Here is a 20,610-nt window from a genome sequence, read left to right as displayed (position 1 = left end):
AGTGCCCACGGTGCTAGAGTGGTTTTATAGTTTTGTATGTGTATTGTATGTATTTTGTATGTACAGCCCAGGCTGTAGTGCAATGGCACAATCTCGGCTTACTGCAACCTCTCCCTCCCAGGTTCAAGCGATTCTCCTGTCTCAGGCTGCCGAGTAGCTGGGATTAAAAGTATGCACCACCACGCCTGGCTAATTTTTTGTAGTTTTAGTAGAGACGGGGTTTCACCATGTTGGCCAGGCTAGTCTTGATATAGTCAGATAGCAAAGAAAGCCAGTTTAGAGTCTCAGGCCACATTTGTTCTGATTTTTTGCAGTTATGTTATGATTTTTGGTGTTTCTGTTGAGAATTCTAATGGACAATCTTTTTCCTCATTGCTGGTAACTTTTTTTCTTACTGGAAGCTTAAACCGTTTCACCTTTATCTTAAGAATTCAGGATTCTTACAGTAGCTACCACTTTTGAGTCTGCTCTGGGGTTCTCATGCTGTTTTAGATCATTATTTATTTATTTATTTTTTGAGACAGAGTCTTGCTTTGTCACCAGGCTGGAGTGCGGTGTTGGGATCTCAGCTCACTACAACCTCTGACCCCTGGGTTCAAGTGATTCTCCTAGCTCAGCCTCCCTAGTAGCTGGGACTGCAGGTGCCATGCCATCATGCCCAGCTAATTGTTGTATTTTAGTAGAGATGGGGTTTCACCATGTTGTCCAGGATCGTCTCAATCTCTTGACCTTGTAATCTGCCCACCACGACCTCCCGAAGTACTGGGATTATAGGCGTGAGCCACCGTGCCCTGCCTGATAGTTATTTTTTAAATGGCTATATGGTATTCTATTTCGTTGATGTACTCTAAAACAATTTTTTCTGGCCCATTCCCAGGCATCCAGACTCCACAGATGGAAAGTGGTTTTTTTGTGTTTTTTTTTTGTTTTTTTTTTGGTGAGACGAAGTCTCACTCTGTTGCCCAGGCTGTAGTGCAATGGCACAATCTCGGCTTACTGCAACCTCTGCCTCCCAGGTTCAAGCGATTCTCCTGTCTCAGACTGCCGAGTAGCTGGGATTAAAAGTATGCACCACCACGCCTGGCTAATTTTTTGTAGTTTTAGTAGAGACAGGGTTTCACCATGTTAGCCAGGCTAGTCTTGAACTCCTAACCTCAAGTGATCCACCTGCCTCGGCCGCCCAAAGTGCTGGGATAACAGGTGTGAGCCGTTGTGCCCAGCCAGTTATTTATTTTTTTTGGTTTTATTTTTTGCTCTATGCTGTTATAAATGCTGTGTGTACATATTCTTGAGGTTGAATTGCTGGATCAAAATATAGACATATTTTTAAAAATACTAATGCCTTACCAAATGTCTGTTGTAAAATTGGGTCAATTTATACCTCCACAATAGTGAATGAGAAGGAATCCATTTCTTCGTGTCCTCACAAATACTGATTGGGTGTTTTTAGTTGACTTTGCCAACCTCATAGAACATGAAGAGTATCTTGTTTTTTATTTTATTAATTTTTATAAATAGAGACAGGGTCTCGCTATGTTGCCCAGACTGGTCTTGAACTCCTGGGCCAAACGATCCTCCTACCTTGGCCTCCCAAAGTGCAGGGATTACTGGCATGAGCCACCATGCCCAGCCAAAGACTGTCTTGTTTTAAAAATTCATTTTATTTCAGTCATTTTATAAAATTAAAGAAAGCCAGGTTATTTCTCTTTGTCAGCTGAACATTTTGTCCCCACATGTGTTAAAAAGTAATTAAATTTGAAATTCTGTGAGATTGTACCTCTAAAATACCCCTGTGTTCCAGTATTCATCTTAAGTATTTATGCAGCTGTAATACTTTTACATAGATGTCATATTTAAATGATTTACATAGTAGATGTCATATATTTACATTTACATAGTAGATGTCATATTTAAATATTGCAACAGCATTGAGCTAACGAAAGGCAGGGATTAAGTATAAATGTTTTATTGAAAAAAATTGAAGAGTTTTTATTCAGGGTTTTTCTCTGAAAATAGCTCAAGTGACTTTAAACAAAAGGAAATAGTTAAGTCAAAAAATTTTAAGTGTACTTTCAGTTCCATTCTGCCATGAAAATTTATAGTGTTGTGTATTCTTTTTGTATATTAATATACAGATCAGCTTTCTAGGCCATTGCTGCTACTATTTAAGTAGGTAATATTACCTCTGCGATTGTGTCATAAGAGGCCTGCAATATGTAAGCTTCTGTGCATATCAGGTAGAAAGGCAAAGTAATTTCAGTCTTCAAGGAACTGAAATTTTGCAGTGGTAGAAAGTGTATTGAATGAAATTAACTGAGTAAAAGGTATGTTTTTCATATGGACTTTTTTTCCCATTTTGCCTTTATTGTTATACAGAGAGAAGTACACAGTTGGCTTATTAGATATGTCATACCTATTCTAAAGAAATGAATACAGTTTTCACATGTTGATAAATTAGAATTTAACAAATTGATGATCAGAATACCAGAACTGTTCTTTGGTATGATATAGTTTCTTCAACAGCTATAATAATAAATTTGACATGTAAAATTCTGACTATTGCATACATTTTAAAACAGTAATTTTGCATGCTTTATTGGGATTACAGAGGTATTTTTATTGCTGAGTTGGAAGTTTGACCTGAAATTATTTTCTTTCATATATGCCTGTAGTGGGCAAAGCTGGGCATATTCATTACATAGCCTTTAAAGTTTGGCTAAAAAGCAGATAGTTGGGGACTTCTAGCTTTTACTTAGAATGGAGAAAGCTAGAGAGCATCGTTCCTACCCTTACAGCAACAACAAACCCCAGAAATTTGGATGTTGATATATTCTTGAATTCATCAGTGAGCTGAGGTTGCAGGTTAACCACCCAACCCAAACTGTAAGGAGAGACAGGCACCCCCATGGAAAGGTAAGACATGAGCACTTGTTTACCTGAGACAGACAAAGTGAACAGCCTGTAGGAGAATTCGGTTAAAATTTAATGAACTTAGTGTGGACCAGCAAGGAAACAGAGATCGCCTGGGGGGCTGCAGACACAGGGGAATTTGTATCCACTCACAGGCTCTTCTCCACAGATTTCATTGGATGCTTACCAAAAAGATTGAGGCTAGGGTGTGGGTACTGAGAAAGTGTCCGTTACTCTTCCCCCGGAGGAGGGGACAGCAGATCCTTTTGGAAAGGCATGAAGTTCTCAGTCCTCCTTCCCTTCTTTGCTCTTATGAGATAAGAGCCTTAAGCCACTGTGGAAAGAGAACAGAAAAAAAGTCTTTCGTCCTTGGCGAGGGACAGGAATATGTGCTAGCCCCAGAACTTTAGTGGAGGAGAAAGGGCAGGAGCACTGAGAAGGCCACACCCCAGCCACCAAGGAAAACAGTGTTTGCCCAAGACCAAGGCTTAATCCTAACATCAGAGAATCTTCCCACCCATACGAGGCTAACAGCTGTGGACTGACAGGTGACACTGGAGATCTGTGAGAGGCGCAGGAACATGGAGGCAGGCCAGCTCAGATACAGTGTAAAATGAAGACCAAAAAAGCTGAAGGTCAAACAGACTCTGAGGAAAATATCCTCTGGCAAACCAGCCACTACCTACGCAGTTCGAAGCTGGTGGTACGTTGTGGGTAACCATGGCAGCAACAAATTCCAAACCACGTTCCTGTCCTGACAATAGATTGACTCAACCTCCACACACTAAAGATCTGGCAGAAGGAAAGGCGGGCCCATTTCCCAGGCATAAAAACTATTTACCTCAGTCTCAGCTGTCTTACAGAGGATATCCTGCTTTCAAAAAAGTTTTTGAGGCATAAAAAGAAGGAAGGAAGAACAACACACTATTGAGACAGGACATTTTTAAGACCAAATTCTTTGGAGCTATCAGACATGGAATCGAAAATAACTGTTTAGTATGTTAAGATCTTTAGTAGAAAAGGCAGGCAACTTGCGTGGTCAGGTAGGATATTTCAGCAGAGAGATAGACACTGTAAGAAAATAAAATAAATGCTAAAAATGAAAATGACAGTAACATAGGTGAAAAATGTCTTCAGCAAGCTCATTATTAAACTTGGCGTAGCCAAAGGAGTCTGTGAACTTGAATACAGCTGAAGTGTGAAAAAAATAGGGCAGATCACCCGTGAGCTCTGAGACAGTATCAAGTGGTCTGAATTTGTAGTTAAAAGTCTGAGAAGGAAAAGAAAGAAAACGGGGCAGAAGAAATACTTGAAGATGTGATGACCAAGAATTTTCTAAATTTAATGATGGATACCAAAGATCTGTGAAGCTGAGAGAACACAAACAAGATCCTCCCCCAAACCAGGCAAATGAGAGAAAAACACCAAGGCATGTCATATTCAGACTGCAGAATATGAAAGATAGAAAATACTGAAGGCAGTCAGAGGAAAGAGACTAATTCCAGAAGAAAAAAAAAATGCAGGATTCTTATTAGAACCCATGCAGACCAAAGGATAATGCAGCACATCTTTAGAGGGCCAAAAGGGAGAAAATCCTTAGAACCCAGAGTTCCATACACAGCAAAAATCATCTCTCCTCTCCTCTCCTCTCCTCTCCCCTCCTCTCCCCTCCCCTCCCCTCCCCTCCCCTCCCCTCCCCTCCCCTCCCCTCCCCTCCCCTCCCCTCCCCTCTCCTCTCTTCTCTTTTTTTTTTTTTTTTTTTTTTTCGGACACAGTCTCACTCTGTGGCCCAGGCTGGAGTGCAGTGGTGCAGTCTTGGCTCTCTACAACCTCTGCCTCCAGGGCTCAATTGATCAATTTTTTGTGTTTTTAGTAGAGATTGGGTTTCACCATGTTGCCAAGTCTGGTTTTGAACTCTTGGGCTCAAGCGATCTGCCCTCCTCAGCCTCCCAAAGTGTTAGGATTACAGGTGTGAGCAACTGCATCTGGCAAAAATAATCTTTCAAAAATGAAGAAGAAATACTCTCTCAGAGAAAGAGAAATGGAGAGAATTCATTGCCATCAGACCTGCACTACTGGAAATATTAAAGGAAGCTGTTCAAGAAGAAGGGGTATGACATTAGACATTTGGATCTATACAAATAAATTTCTTGGAGATAGAGTTTTTATTATTTAAAAATGTTTTTCTAATTTCTCTGAAAGATGACCATAAATCAAAAATATTAACAATATATTTTGTGTTTAGGGCATGTTATGTGAAATAAAATTTATGACACATTAGCTCAAAGGTCAGAAGTGATCAATAATTGGGAGTATATTGTTCTAATGTCTTTACACGACATATGAAATGCAGTGTCTTACGCTACGCTAGGCTCTGATTATGTATGTTGTAGACCTAGGTCAACCACTGAAAACATTTTTTGAGAAAAGTATAATAAGCCAACAGCAGAGATAAAATGGAATCATACACATATATCCAGCTAACCTAAATGAACACAGAGACAGAAGGAAAACACGAGGAGTAAATGGAACAAATAGAAACAGTGGTGAAGACGATAGCCTTTATTCCAACTACTTTCATCATTGTGTTAAATGTAAATGGTTTAAATACACTGATGGAGACAGATTTTCAGCTTGGGTGCAAAAGCAAGACTCTAGAATATACTTTTTTTTTGAGATGGAGTTTTGCTCTTGTTGCCCAGACTGGAATGCAATGTCGTTATCTCGGCTCACTGCAACCTCTGCCTACTGGGTTCAAGTGATTCTCCTGCCTCACCTCCCGAGTAGCTGGGATTACAGGCATACGCCACCATGCCCGGCTAATTTAGTATTTTTAGTAGAGACAGGGTTTCTCCATGTTGGTCAGGCTGGTCTCGAACTTCCGACCTCAGGTGATCTGCCCACCTCGGCCTCCCAAAGTGCTGGGGTTACAAGCATGAGCCACCATGCCTGGACACTTTTTTTTTTATTTTAGATCAATTCCTGCAGCTGTCTGGTATATACTATCTATAAGAAACCCACTTTAGGCTGGGCGTGGTGGCTCATGCCTGTAATCCCAGCACTTTGGGAGACCGAGGCAGGCGGATCACCAGGTCAGGAGTTCGAGACGAGCCTGACCAACATGGTGAAACCTCATCTGTACTAAAAATACCAAAATTAGCCGGGTGTGGTGGCCCGTGCCTGTAATCCCAGCTACTCAGGAGGCTGAGGCAGTAGAATCACTTGAACTGGGGAGGCGGAGTTTGCAGTGAGCTGAGATCGCGCCATTGCCCTCCAGCCTGGGCAACAGAGGGAGACTCTGTCAAAAAAAAAAAAAGAAAGAAAAGAGAAGAAACTCACTTTAAATATAGATAGTTTAGGGGCGGGGCATGGTGGCTCATGCCTGCAATCCCAGCATTTTGGGAGGCCGAGGTGGGCAGATCACCTGAGGTCAGGAATTTGAGACCAGCCTAGCCAACATGGTGAAACCCTCATCTCTACTACAAATACAAAAATTAGCTGAGTGTGGTGGCATGCGCCTGTAATCCCAGCTACTTGGGGGACTGAGGCAGGAGAATCTCTTGATCCCAAGAGGCGGAGGCTGCAGTGAGCTAAGATTGCGCCTCTGCACTCCAGCCTGGGTGGCAGAGCAAGACTCCATCTCAAAAGAAAAGTAAATAAGTAAATAAATAAATATAGATAGGTTAAAAGTAAAAGCATGTAAAATGATATACTTTGCAAACACTATCGGGAAAGCTAGGGTGGCTATATTAATATCAGACAGAGCAGACTTCAGAGCCAGGAAAATTACCAAGGATAAAGAAGGACATGGGCCAGGCATGGTGGCTCACACCTGTAATCCCAGCACTTTGGGAAACTGAGGCAGGAGGATCACTTGAGGCCAGCCTAGGCAACATGACGAAACCTCGTCTCTACAAAAAATACAAAACAGCCTGGTGTGGTGGTGTGCACCTGTAGTCTCTGCTACTCAGGAAGCTGAGCTGGGAGGATCACCTGAACCGAGGAGTTGGAGGTTGCAGTGAGCCATGATTGTGCCACTGCACCAGTTTGGGTGTTGGAGCCACACCCTGTCTCAAAAAAAAAAAGATTAAAAAAAAAGAAAAAGGACATTCCATAATGGTAAAGGTATCAATTCTCCAAGAGTACGTAATAGTCCTAAATACCTATGTATCTAACAACAGGCCTTCTAAATACATGAATTAAAAATTGAGAAAACTAAAAGGAGAAATAGATACATCCACAGTTAGACTCTACAGCATTCCTGTCTCAGTAGTTGATTGAACAAGTAGTTGGAAAATTAGGACATAGAAGTACGGAGGAGCACCATCAACTAATTTGACCTAATTGGGATTTCTAGAGCAGTGTGTCCCACAGCAGCAGAATACCGTACATGTATTTTCCTTTTGTTCTTTTTTGAGACAGCGTTTCGCTTTCGTTGCCCAGGCTGAAGTACAATGGCGTGATCTCAGCTTGTTGCAACCACCACCTCCCAGGTTCAAGTGATTCTCCTGCCTCAGCCTCCTGAGTAGCTGGGATTACAGGCATGTACCACCACATCTGGCTAATTTTTGTATTTTTAGTAGAGATGGGGTTTTACCATGTTGGTCAGGCTGGTCTTGAACTCCTGGCCTCAAGTTATCCACCTGCCTCAGCCTCCCAAAGTACTGGGATTACGTCCATGAGCCACTGTTCCTGGCCCTGTGCTTATATTTTCAAGTGCACCTGGAATGTTCACCAAGATAGCTGGTATTCTAGCCCACAAAACAAACTTTAATTGTATTTGAAAGAATTGAAAGTACCATTGGCCCTCCATGTCTTTTGGTTCTACATCTGCGGATTCAACCAACTATAGACTGAACATATTTGGTAAAAAATTGTGTCTGTACTAAACACATACAGACGTTTTCCTTGTCATTATTCCCTAAACAATACAGTATAACTATTTACATGGTGTTTAAATTGTATCAGGCATTATAAGTAATCTAGAGATGATTTAAAGTACATGGGAGGATAGGCATAGGTTATATGTAGATACTGTACCATTTGATATCAGAGACTTGAGCATCTGTAGATTTTGGTATCTGTTAGGAGTCCTGGAACCAATCCCCCATGGATACCAAAGGCTAACTATACATGAATGATTTGTGTGGGCCATAATGGAATTAGGCTAGAAATCAATAACAGAGCTAGCTATATTTGGAAACTGTCCATTTGGAAATTAAATAATTTCATTTATGTATTTTTTGAGACAAGAGTCTCACTGTATAGCCTGGAGTGCAGTGGCATGATCACAGCTCACTGCAGCCTTGTCCTCCCTGGGCACAGGCGATCCTCCTACCTCAGCCTCCCAAGTAGCTGGGACTACAGGTGTGTGTCACCATGCCTGGCTAATGTTTGTATTTTTTTGTAGAGATGGAGTGTTGCAATGTTGCCCAATCTCGTCTCGAACTCCTAGGCTCAAGTGATCTGCCTACCTCGGCTTCCCAGAGCGCTAGGATTACAGATGTGAGCCACCACACCCAGCCTGAAATTAAATACCTTTAAGTAACATATGGTTCAAGGAGGAAATCACAGGGAAGTAAAAATGTTGTTGCATTAAATGAAAGTGAAAGCACAGTGTATCAAAATTCATGGGATGCAGCTATAGCAGTGCTTATAGGGAAATAAAGAGCATTAAGTGCTTTTAGTTAAAAAAAAAAGTGTATGGCCATACACAGTTCATGTATCAGTTGATGGATATTTGGGTTTTTCCACTTTTCGGCTGTTACGAATAATACTGCTATGAACATACCTATACAAGATTTTGTGTGGACATGTGTTTTCATTTCTGTTAGGTATATACCTAGGAGTGGAATTGCTACATCATGTGGTAATTCTATGATTAACTTTTTGAGAGATTGTCATACTATTTTGCAAAGCAGCTACATTAATTTACATTCTCACCAGCAATGTAGGAAGGTTCTGCTTTCCCCACACCTTTGCCAACACTGATTTTAGCCATCCTAGTGGATGTGAAATGTTACTGTGATTTTGATTTGCATTTCCCTAATGACTAATGATGTCAAACATCTTTTTGTGTGCTGATTGGCCATTTATATATTTTATTTTTATTTATTTATTTATTTATTTATTTATTTATTTATTTTGCTGTAGAAATAGGGTCTCACTCTGTTTCCTGGGCTTGAGTGCAGTGATGCGATCATAACTCATTGCAGCCTCAAACTCTTAGGCTCATGCAGTCCTCCCTTCTCAGCCTCCTGAGTAGTTAGGGCAACAGGTGTGTGCCACGGTACCTGACTATAATTTTTAAATTTTTTGTAGAGACAGGGTCTTACTATGTTGCCCAGGCTGACCTTGAACTCCTGGCCTTAAGTAATCCTGCCGTGGCCTCTCAAAGTGCTGGAATTATAGGTGTGAACCACCACACCTGGTCCATCTGTATATTTCCTTTGGCAAAATGTTTGTTGAAATCCTTTGTCCATTTAAAAAATTGTTTTGTGCTTTTATTACAGAGCTGTAAGAATTCTTTATTCTGGATACAAGGCCATTGTGAGATACATGCTTTACAGATATTTTCTTCCATTCTGTGGGTTGTCTTTTCACTTTCTTGATGGTGTCTTATGAGGTATAAAAGTTTTTAATTTTGGGCCAGGCACAGTGGCTCACACCTGTAATCCAAGCACTTCGAGAGGCCAAGGCGGGCGGATCATCCGAGGTTAGGAGTTCGAGACCAGCCTGGCCAACATGGCAAAACCGTGTCTCTACTAAAAATACAAAAATTAGCTGGATGTGATGGTCCCCATCTGTAATCCCAGCTGCTCGGGAGGCTGAGGCAGGAGGATCACTTGAACCTGGGAGGGTGAGGTTGTGAGCTGAGATTGCGCCACTGCACTCCAGCCTGGGTGACAGTGCAACTCTGTCTCAAAAAGAAAAAAAAAGTTTTTAATTTTGATCAAATCCTTTATCTTTTTTCTTTTGCTGCTTGTGCTTTTGGTGTCATGTCTAAACCATTGCCTAATCCAAGGTCATGAAGGTTTACTTCTGTTTTTTCCTCTAGGAGTTTTGTTTATGATGTGAGACATGGGTCCAGTGTCCTCCTTTAGAAAGCTAAATAGTAGGTATAGATCTCTACATTGTACTATATACTACTGTATGAGCCAGCCATCCCACTCTTGGGTGTTAACCCAAATTCATGTAAAATTCATGAGTATTTATACTGGCTTTCTTCATAACCACCAACAATTGGAAACAACTCACGTCTTTAACTGTCCCTTAATTTCCCCTTAACTGTGGCACATACTTACAATGGAATACAACTCAGCAATGAAAAGGAACAAAAGACTGACATTCCAACAACGTGGATGAATCTCAGAGGCATCATGCCTAGTGAGGGAAGCCAGATTCCAAAGGGACATGCTGTGTGATTTTATTTATACGTTTATGACATTCCTGGGAAACAGAACCATAGAAACAGATCAAGGGCTGCCCGTGGAGAGAGAGAGTGACTGCAGAGGAGAATAGGGTGGTTTGCGGTTGCTGAACTGTCTGTATCATTATTGTGGTGTTAGCATGACCATATGCTTGTCAAAACTTCCGGAATTGTACACTAAAATGTGCAGGATTTTAATTTTCATAAATTATACATCAGTAAAATAAAAGGACAGTTTAAAGTAGTTGTTCAAAAGAATATGGTGTTTCTCCCATTGTAAAGCTGTTTTCAAGGTAAAGAGCTACCCCATGGCTTCTCCCCTTCTTGTTTTGGTGTCTGGTGTTTATCCCAAGTAAAAAGTGCAATTGCTCAGTGTAGATTTTAGCAGGATCACCAAGAACAGCAAGTGCTGCCAAGTTCTTCTCATCTTCTCTAGCCACAGTTAGCTCTCGGCATGATTCTGTCCAGCCTCTGCTGCACGTATTTGGGCAGACGATGCCTGTTCTTTACATATGTCCAGATAGCAGGTCATACTGTGGTAGTGACAGAATTCTCAAGAAATACTTGTTGAAATGTTGAGGATGAAGTGGCACTTGTCTTATGTAATCCTGCCTGCTTAAGTTATACTTAAAATTTATTTTTTATTTTTAAGACAGGATCTTGCTCTGTTGCTCAGGCTGGAGTGCAGTGGCACAGTCATAGCTCACTGCAGCCTTGAACTCCCCTGGACTCAAGCCATCCTCCCACCTCAGTCTCTTGATTAGCTGGGACTACAGGCATATGCCTCCATGTCTGGCCAATTTATTATTTAATTTTTTTTTTTTGTAGAGATGGAGGTCTCGCTTTTGCCCAGACTGGTCTTGAACTCCTGGCTTCAAGTGATCCTCCCACCTTGGCCTCCCAAAGTACTGGGATTACAGGTGTGAGTCATTGCACCGGGCCAATACTTTTTTGTTTTTTTGAGCTGGAGTCTTGCTCTGTCACCCAGGCTGGAGTGCAGTGGTGCAATCTGGGCTCACTGCAACCTCTGCCTCCTGGATTCAAGCAATTCTCCTGCCTCAGCCTCGTAAGTAGCTGTGATTACAGGTGCGCACCACCACACCTGGCTAAATTTTTGCATTGTTAGTGGAGACGAGGTTTCATCATATTGGTCAGGCTGGTCTCAAACTCCTGACCTCGTGATCTGCCTGCCTCAGCCTCCAAAAGTTCTGGGATTACAGGCATGAGCCACTGTGCCTGGCCAGGCCAGTACTTTTTTAAAAAGAAAAATTTCAAGCAGTGTGTATTAGTTTCCTGTTGTTGCTATAAGATGTTACCACAAACTTTGCAGCTTAAAACAACACAAATGTAGTATCTTACTGTTCTGGAGTTCAGAAGTCTTAAATGGGTAAAGAGGGCTGCACCTGCTGGATACTCGTGGGGAAATTCATTTCCTTGCCTTTTCAGCTTCCAGAGGCTGCCCAGATTTCTTGGCTCATGTCCCAGCATCACTCTGATCTCTGCTTCTGCCTTGACTCAGGCTCTCCTGCCTGCCTCTTTCCTCTATAAGGAGCCTTGTGATTACATTGGGTCTGCTCAAATAATCCAGAATAACCTGCCTCTCAAGATTCTTTTTTTCTTTGGACCAACACCTTCTCATTCCCCTTCTCCTAACCTCTAGTAGCCATCATTCTACTCTCTGCTTCTGTTGAGTTCTGATTGTTTTAGATTCCATGTAGAGGTGAAAACATGCGGTTTTTGTCATTTGGTGCCTGGCTTATTTCATTTAACAATGTTCTCCAGGTTTATTCATGTTGTTGCAAATGACAGAATTTCTTTCTTTTTTAAGGCTAATAGTATTCCATTGTGTGTGTATATATTATATTTTTGTTATCCGTTCATCTGTTGATAGACACTTAGATTGAGTCTTTATCTTGACTGTTGTAAATAATGGTGCAGTGAACATGGGAGTGCATGCATCTCCTCAACGTACTAAGTTCAAGTCCTTAGAATAAATACCCAGAAGTGGGATTGCTGGATCAAATGAGAATCCAGTTTTTAGTTTTTTGGGGGGACTCCATACAGTTTTCCATAATGGCTACACCAATTTACATCTCCACCAACAGTGTACAGGTGTCCCCTTTGCCACATCCTCATCAGTGCATTTTATCTTTCGTCTTTTTGATGATAACCATTCTCACAGGTGCGAAGTGATGGCTCATTGTACTTCTCTTTCTCCGTTTTCCTTTAAGTCTCTGCCCCAATTGGAAATCATTGTGGTTTTGATTTGCATTTCCCTAATGATTAGTGATGAGGAGCCATGTATCTGTTGGTCATTTGTATTTTTTTTTTTTTTTTTTTTTGAGATGGAGTCTTGCTCTGTTGCCCAGGCTGGAGTGCAGTGGCGCAATCTCGGCTGACTGCAACCTCCATATCTTGGGTTCAAGTGATTCTCCTGCCTCAGCCTCCCGAGTAGCTGGAATTACAGGTGCCTGCCACCATGCCCGGCTGAGTTTGTATTTTTAGTAGAGATGGGGTTTCACCATGTTGGCCAGACTGCTCTAGAACCCCTGACCTCGGATGATCCTAACACCTTGGCCTCCCAAAGTGCTGGGATTATAGGCATGAGTCACCGTGCCTGGCCTCATTTGTGTATCTTCTTTTGAGAAATGTCTGAATATTTCTGACATTTCAGGATTTCTGAATATTTCTGAACTTTCAGACAATATTCAGGTCTTTTGCCAATTGTTTAAATCAGGTTTTTTTTTTTTTTTTTTTTTTGCTATTATTTTGAGTTCCATATATATGGGAAAAAATATATATATATACACATATATCTTTCTTTTTTGGAGGCAGCATCTCATTTTGTCACCCAGATTGTAATTCAGTGGCACAATCGCGGATAGCTGCAGCCTCCACCTCCCAGGCTCAAGTGATCCTCTCAGCCTTCTGAGTAGCTGGGACTACAGATGTGCACCGCCAAGCTTGGCTAATCTTAAAACATTTTTTTGTACAGACGAGGTCTCACTATATTGCCCAGGCTGGTATCGAACTCCTAGACTCAAGCAATCTTCCTGTCTCAGCCTCCCAAAGTGCTGGGATTATAGACATTAGCTGTGGCACCTGCCCTGTATTTTGTATATTAACCCCATATTAGATGTGTTGCTTGCAAATATATTCTTCCAACCTGTAGGTTGTCTCTTCACTCTGTTTACTTTGCCATGCTGAAGCTTTTTGATTTGTTGTAATCCCAGTTGTTTATGTTTGCTTTTGTTGCCTGAACTTTTGGGGTCAAATCCAAAAAATGATTGCCCTAACCAGTGTTGTATTGTATTCCCTCTGTTTTCTTGTAGTATTTTCACAGGTTCAGATCTTATGTTTAAGTCTTTAATCCATTTTGAGTTGATTTTTCTATATGGTGTGAGACAGTGGTCTCATTTCATTCTCCTGACACCCTTTATTGAAGAGACTGTCCTTTTCCCATTGTATGTTCTTGGCACCTTTGTCAAAGATCAACTGATTGTAAATGCATGGGTTCATTTCTGGGCTTTTGTTTATGCCAGTTCCATGCTCTTTTGATTACTGTAGCATTATAATATGGTTTGAAGTAGTGTGGTACCTCTAATTTTATTTGTTTTGCTCAAGATTGCCTTGGCTAATCAGTTGTTTTGTGTATGTTTCCATTAGACGTTTAGAATTATTTTTTCTATTTGTGTGAAAAATGACATTGGAATTTTTAAAGGGATTGAATTGAATCTGTGGATCGCTTTGGATAGTATGGACATTTTAACAGTATTATTAATTCATCCAATTCAGAATCCAAATCTTGAGATCTCCTCATCTCAAGATTCTTAGTCACCAAAGTCTTTTTACCATATATGGTAATGTATTCACGAGTACTGGGGATTAAGATGTGGACATCTTGGGTGGGGGTGCATTTTTCTTTGTAGCACACAAGAGAAATTATTTTGATAGTTTTTCAAATGTAAGATCACTAGAAGGTGAGGTAAATCGAGAAATGTCCTATTTTCTGGAACTGCAAAGTGGATATATAATGACACTTTTGAGGATAAAAAGTCATGTTAATAACACGTGTTGTTAAAGGAAAAGGGAGGAAGGCATGGAGTGTTGCTGGTTGAGATTCTGCATTTGGTTTTGTTGCTGTTTTAGAGACAGGGTCTCTCTTTGTCTCCCAGGCTGGAGTGCAGTGGCACAATTGTAGCTCACAACGTGGAACTTCTGGGTTCAAGCTCTCTTCCCACCTCATTCTCCTGAGTAGCTGGGACTACAGGCGAGCACCACCATGCCCGGCTCATTTTTTTAATTTTTGAGATGAGGCCTCGATATATTGCCCAGGCTGGCCTTAAGCTTCTGGGCTCAAGCAATTTTCCCACCTCCATCTCCCTAAGCTCTGGAATTACACGCATGAGCCACGGGGCCTGGCCTACCTTGTTTTATAAATGGCAAAGATGTACCTTAATGCTAACACTAGAACACCACAGCCTAATGTGGAGCTGAGAAAAAGTGGCAAGTGCGTGAATTATTAGTAAATATGATCCTCCTTATTTTTAGGTTATTTATGTGAAATTTTACACTAGCAATACACAAATATTTCTGCATATTGTTAATAAAACCTTTGTCAAGTCTGTAGAGCAAAAAATTGAAAATTCTCTAAGTAAACTATATTCTTTTCTCTGGGGATACCTATTGGTGTGTATTTTCCACATCTTCACGATGTATTTAATATGTATGTGTTTTTGCTTTTTAAGAAATTTGTAGAATTTTTGTTTCTTCTACTTTACATAAATGAGATCACTTTGTTTTAAGAAATTTGTAGAATTTTTGTTTCTTCTACTTTACATAAATGAGATCACTTTGTGTCTAGTAGCCAATCCTCTTTTTAAATGTTTTATATTGCCTTTATTAAAGACACCAGCACCCAGAAAATGAGGATGGGTGTTAGATGTTGATGATAACAGTAATAGGTGTAGATAATGTTGTTTCATTTGCAGGCATTATTCTCAGTGCTTTAACTCCTCTAATCCTCACTATTCTATGAGGCAGGTATTATTATTGTTACTATCAATATTATTATTTTTGAGATGGAGTTTTGCTCTTGTTGCCCAGGCTGGAGTGCAGTGGTGCGATCTCAGCTCACCGCAACCTCTGCCTCCCGGACTCAAGCGATTCTCCTTCCTCAGCCTCCCGAGTAGCTGGGACTATAGGCATGTGCCACCACACCTGGCTGATTTTGTATTTTTAGTAGAGATGGGGTTTCTCCGTGTTGGTCAGGCTGGTCTCGAACTCCCGACCTCAGGTGATCCACCTGTCTTGGCCTCTCTAAGTGCTGGGATTACAGGCGTGAGCCACCGTGCTCAGTGAGGCAGGTATTACTATTATCTTCACTTTATAGATGAAGAAATGGAGGCAGAAAAATTAAGTTACTTGTGCCACTTTGTGCAGGAAATGGGGTAACTGAGGTCACCGCCAGGCCGTCTGGCTCTGAGGCCTGGACCACACTGTTGTGCCACTTTTGCATTTACAGGAAAGGGCTAAGCACAGGCAGAATGTGAGTGCGTTATTTGGGAATTTTAAGCAAAGCCTCATTGGTAAGTTGGCTCATTTTCTTCCCTTCTGTGGCAGTTACACAATTTTTTATTCTTAACTCGTGGGACAAGGAAGGGTCTTTTGAAATGAAAGGATCAAATCTGAACTTTTAAATTCTAGTCTGTTTTCTCCTCTTTTCTGCTAAGAGAGTAGATTTCTAAATCAGTTCTGATTTTATTTACCCTTACAGTTTAGAGGGTACCTGACTTTCATGATACTTGGCTGTCTTCTGCCGTAATGAAGTGTCTGCCTTTAAATTTGATGTCCCTTGATCATTTTGTTTTCAAAAAGGAGATTGCTATTTTTTTAAAACCCAAAATACGTAGATCTTGGTTTTTAAATACCATTCTATAATAAAATGAGTCAGGAATCCTTGAAGAAATGATTGATTCCAAATGAGGGGAAATACAAGATGAGCCTGGAACATCTTTTAGTACCAGAAAGTGAGAGAAAGAAGAAAAACTGAAAAAAAAAAAAAAAAAAAAAAGGAAACAAGTCAGGGACATAGGAACCAACCTGAAGGAAATCTTAAGTGATTAGAGCTGGGATGTTTGAACCACAAAATAAATACTGATTGTCATGGATTATCATCTGTGTAATAAATATGTAGATATAAATCTATACAGTAATATCCACGAGTCTCTGCTAAATTAAATAATTGAAAAACAAGCTGGAGGTTGGGCACAGTGGCTCAGGCTTATAATCCCAGCACTTTGGGAGACTAAGGCAGGTGGATCTCTTGAGTCTAGATGTTTGAGACCAACCTGGGCAGCATGATGAAACCCTGTCTCTATTAAAAATACAAAAGTTAGCCAGGCGTGGTGGCACACGCCTGTAGTCCCAGCCACTTGGGAGGCTGAGGGACGAGGATTGCTTGAGCCCAGGAAGTTGAGGCTTCAGTGAGCCGAGATTGTGCCACTGCACTCCAGCCTAGGTGACAAAGTGAGACCCTGCCTCAACAAACAAACAAACAGTGAACTGAAGAAAGAGCAGTTCTTTGGTTTTTTGTTTGTTTGTTTGTTTGTGAGATGGAGTCTCTTGTTACCCAGGCTGGAGTACAGTGGCACGATATCAGCCCACTGCAACCTCTGCCTTGCAGATTCCAGTGATTCTCCTGCCTCAGCCTCCTGAGTAGCTGGGATTACAGGCACTCACCACCACGTCCAGCTAATTTTTGTATTTTTAGTAGATATGCGGTTTCGCCGCGTTGGCCAGGCTGGTCTTGAACTCCTGACCTTGAATGATCCACCCTCCTTGGCCTTTCAAAGTGCACGATTACAGGCATGAGCCACCGTGCCCGACCTATTATAGTAGAATTCTACTTAGTACATATGGAAGGAATGTTGGAAATAATTTGCCAGTAGGTACTTAGAAGTAATCATTTTTGTAGGTAAGCACTACCAATGGATGCTATGATAAAATTAGTGATAATATGAGAAACAGGGTATTTGTATAGTCTGAAAATCTCTCTCCAATTAATTATTAACTACAGAGGAAAAACTGATAGCTTCATGACAGAGAAACGTGAGAGATAACACCTTGCCTGATGGTCTGCATTTACCCGGGTCCATGTTGACACTATGTAGCTTGCTACTGTGCCCCAGAAGGGCACAAGCTTGTTACTGTGTTGTTCTCGCCAGAATTGCATAACCTCAATCTAGTAATGAGGAAATACTAGACAAACCCAAATGGAAGTTTCTATAAAACAGCTGACTAGTGGGAAACAAAGACTGGCCACACTTAGAGAATGGAGGAGACCAAAGAGATGTGATTACAGGATCCTGGGCCAGGAAAAGGGCATCGGTGGTCAGACTCTTGAAGTTTCAGCAAGGTCTGTTGATGAATTAATAGTAATATATCCATGTTAGTTTCAATAATTATACAATTATGTAAAGTGTTAACATTAGGGGAAGCTGGGTAAAGGGCATATCGGAACTCTGTGTACTCATTTTGTAACCCTTTTGTTAGTGTAAAATTATTTTTAAAAAGTTTAAAAATGTAAAAGGAAAAATATAGGCCAGACATGGTGACTCGCTGCCTGTAATCCCAGCACTTTGCGGGGGGCCAAGGCAGGTGGATTGCCTGAGTTCAGGAGTTTGAGCCCAGCCTGGGCAACATGGCAAAACCCCATCTCTACACAAAAGCCCCCCCAAAAACAACTTAGCTGGGCATGGTGATATGTACCTGGGTCCCAGCCCCTCAGAAGGCTGAGGTGGAAGGATCGCTTGAGCCCAGGAGGTGGAGGTTATAGTGAGCTGAGACTGCGCCACTGCTTTCCAGCCTGGGCAACAGAACTAGAGCCTATCTCAAAAATAAATAAATTTTAAAAAAAGAAAAACAGTCTGTCTCATCTAGGGTGTAGTAGACAATGATGGTATTTCATACATTCAGTAGTCAAATCATTGATGTCTGGGCTGTAGTAGACAGTGATGCTGTTTCATACATTCAGTAGTCAAATCACTGAGGACCTGTCGTGCTCGGTACAGTGCCAAATGTCATGGAACCAGATGGAAATAGAGCTCCCTGCTCTCAAGGAGCTTACAGAGGCTGAGACAATCATGCACACAGTTATGAGTTAGGTCATGTCCATAATATGTGCAGATGAACGTTCAGTGAGTGTGTAGAACCCCTAATGTAGAAAGAACCCCTAATGTGTCTATGGAAATTAAAAAATCTTATTTAGAGACATTTTGGATTTAAATAACTTTGTACTCAGGTTGAATTATTTGTAGTAGATTTTGCCACTTTTGCCATTGGTCACCTGCAATGAAAAGCTTCAGGGTAGGTGGCAGAAAACAGATTTCCACAGTATCACCAGAGTCCTGCCTGTGTGGGCATCATTTGCTTCATGCAGCGTGTACTGAAATGAAATAGAAGGGAGGGAGGAAGGAAAGAGGGAAAGGAAAGAAATCTGGCCCAGCACAGTATCGGGTGCCTACTTCATTTATCGTTTGTGAACGGACCGTGGGAAGTTCATGACTCTGGAAGAAAAGGAGGGCAGTGCCGGGTGAGGGTCTGGGTTGGGAAGAAAGGAAGGGAAGGTGTGTCCCCTCAGTGTGTGGGGCAGTTGTGAGCGGGAGGCTCTGTGAAGCCTCGGGACTCAGAGAGCTTTTCCTTTTTTCATGCCTGAGTGCGTAAGTCTTAGGATTTTGTGTCTGAAAGTAGCTGCTGATAATTAAACCAGTGATCAGAACCTGTCTTCAGGAGCAGAATGTAAGATGTAAATAATGTTCATTTGGGATGCTTCCCAATTGTGGTCTCTCTTGGTTGCAGAAATGTGGCAGAGGGACCACAGGTTTCTGAAGACAAGATGCAGGCAGGACTTCTCCTTGTGTTACAGAGCGGGGGTGAGACAGTGCTTCTATTTCAGCCACCCCCCCTTTCTCTTTCATGCCTCCTTTGTCACCAGTTCCCAGGTTATTTGATTCCAGTAGTCTTTTTTGCAGATAAATTGTTGAATAACCTCATTTCTGTGAAACTTAAGTTCCCATCTCCCTCCACGTTTCTTATTTTCTGTTATCAGTGAGAGAGGAATGAGTGTATCATGCTTAGGGGAGCTGAGCAGGAACTAAGCTGTTAGCCCCAAATAGAGGAATTAAAGGAGGGTGTCGACGGCTTTCCTCCCCAGAAAAGCAGGGCGGCTCCATCGCAGTAGCCCTTATTTGCCGGCCTGTAGAAACAGCCCCACTGTCGGGGGCTGCGTGGGTGCAGTTCTGTCTCCAGGCCCTTCCCTGCACCGTGTCCCACACGTGGATGTTTTGCCCTGACTTGTTTCATGATGACATTTCAGATGTGCACAGTATCGGGTGCCTACTTCATTTATCCAGAGGAGATAACACTGAAGCCTGGATTTTGATCATCAAGATGCTGTAGTTTGTAAAAATGTGTTGTAAAATAACTGGTGTCTCTTTGGTACAGAATTTCAGAAACTGTGGAGGAGTGTCACTGTGGATTCCATGGACGAGGAGAAAATTGAAGAATATCTGAAGCGGCAGGGTATTTCTTCCATGCAGGAATCTGGACCAAAGAGAGTGGTGCGTAATCTCTAGCAAAGCAGCTTAATCCCCCGCCCTGGGAACTGTTGCCTGCTCCACTTTCTGCCCTCTGAAGAGCCAGGAGTCGTTCCCTGCCATTGTTTTTCAGTGTGGGCAGCCCAGGTCATATCTAAGGTATTGCAGGGCTGCAGACCTGCCTTCGGTGCTGCTCCAGGCCTGTGAGTGCCTTTCCACACCCAGCTCTTCCCAAGCAGTCCTGCTCTTGAGGTCCAGCCATGTGGAACCTTCCAGGGCCTGCGTGTTCCCCACCCTCCGACTCTAAGCTGCTACAGGCCCTTCCCATTCTTAAAGGGAGGCTGCGCCTTGATCTGCACAACCTTTCAGACTTGAACGGGGGGCCCTCCCCTGCTCTGTGAGCCTCGCCGTCCTGGTGCCTGGTTCTGCCGTTGTGACTTTCAGGTCCCTTAGGAACCAGATATTTTGTCTGTATAGTTTCTAAATCCTGCGCTCAGGGGATGTTAGTCATTAAATGATGACTTTTACATTGTCTTGTACCAGCAAATAAAATCTGTAGTCCAAGAACAAAGCCCAGGGGGATGATTCGCCAGCACCCTTGTTAGCAGCGCTGTGCCCCTCCCCGCTTTCCTTGTCCACTGTCATGCTTTGTAGCTTGTCACCTGTGTCTTTCTG

General features: G+C 42.0%; 1 protein-coding gene across 1 annotated transcript in view; it reads left to right on the top strand.

The window, feature by feature from the left end:
- The window catches only part of GTF2E2 (general transcription factor IIE subunit 2), a gene marked incomplete at its 5' end in the record, with an annotated part of 83,707 nt that overhangs the window by 61,998 nt on the left and 1,099 nt on the right, over window positions 1-20,610 (top strand). The window contains 1 exon segment of the mRNA NM_001260927.1: window positions 19,844-19,959. Coding sequence (NP_001247856.1) covers window positions 19,844-19,959 — 116 coding nt within the window.

The sequence above is a fragment of the Macaca mulatta genome, chromosome 8 (genome assembly GCF_049350105.2).
Source record: "Macaca mulatta isolate MMU2019108-1 chromosome 8, T2T-MMU8v2.0, whole genome shotgun sequence".
Lineage (NCBI taxonomy): Eukaryota > Metazoa > Chordata > Mammalia > Primates > Cercopithecidae > Macaca > Macaca mulatta.
Note: the sequence above shows the minus strand (reverse complement) of the source record. Positions and strands in the feature narration are given on the sequence as shown.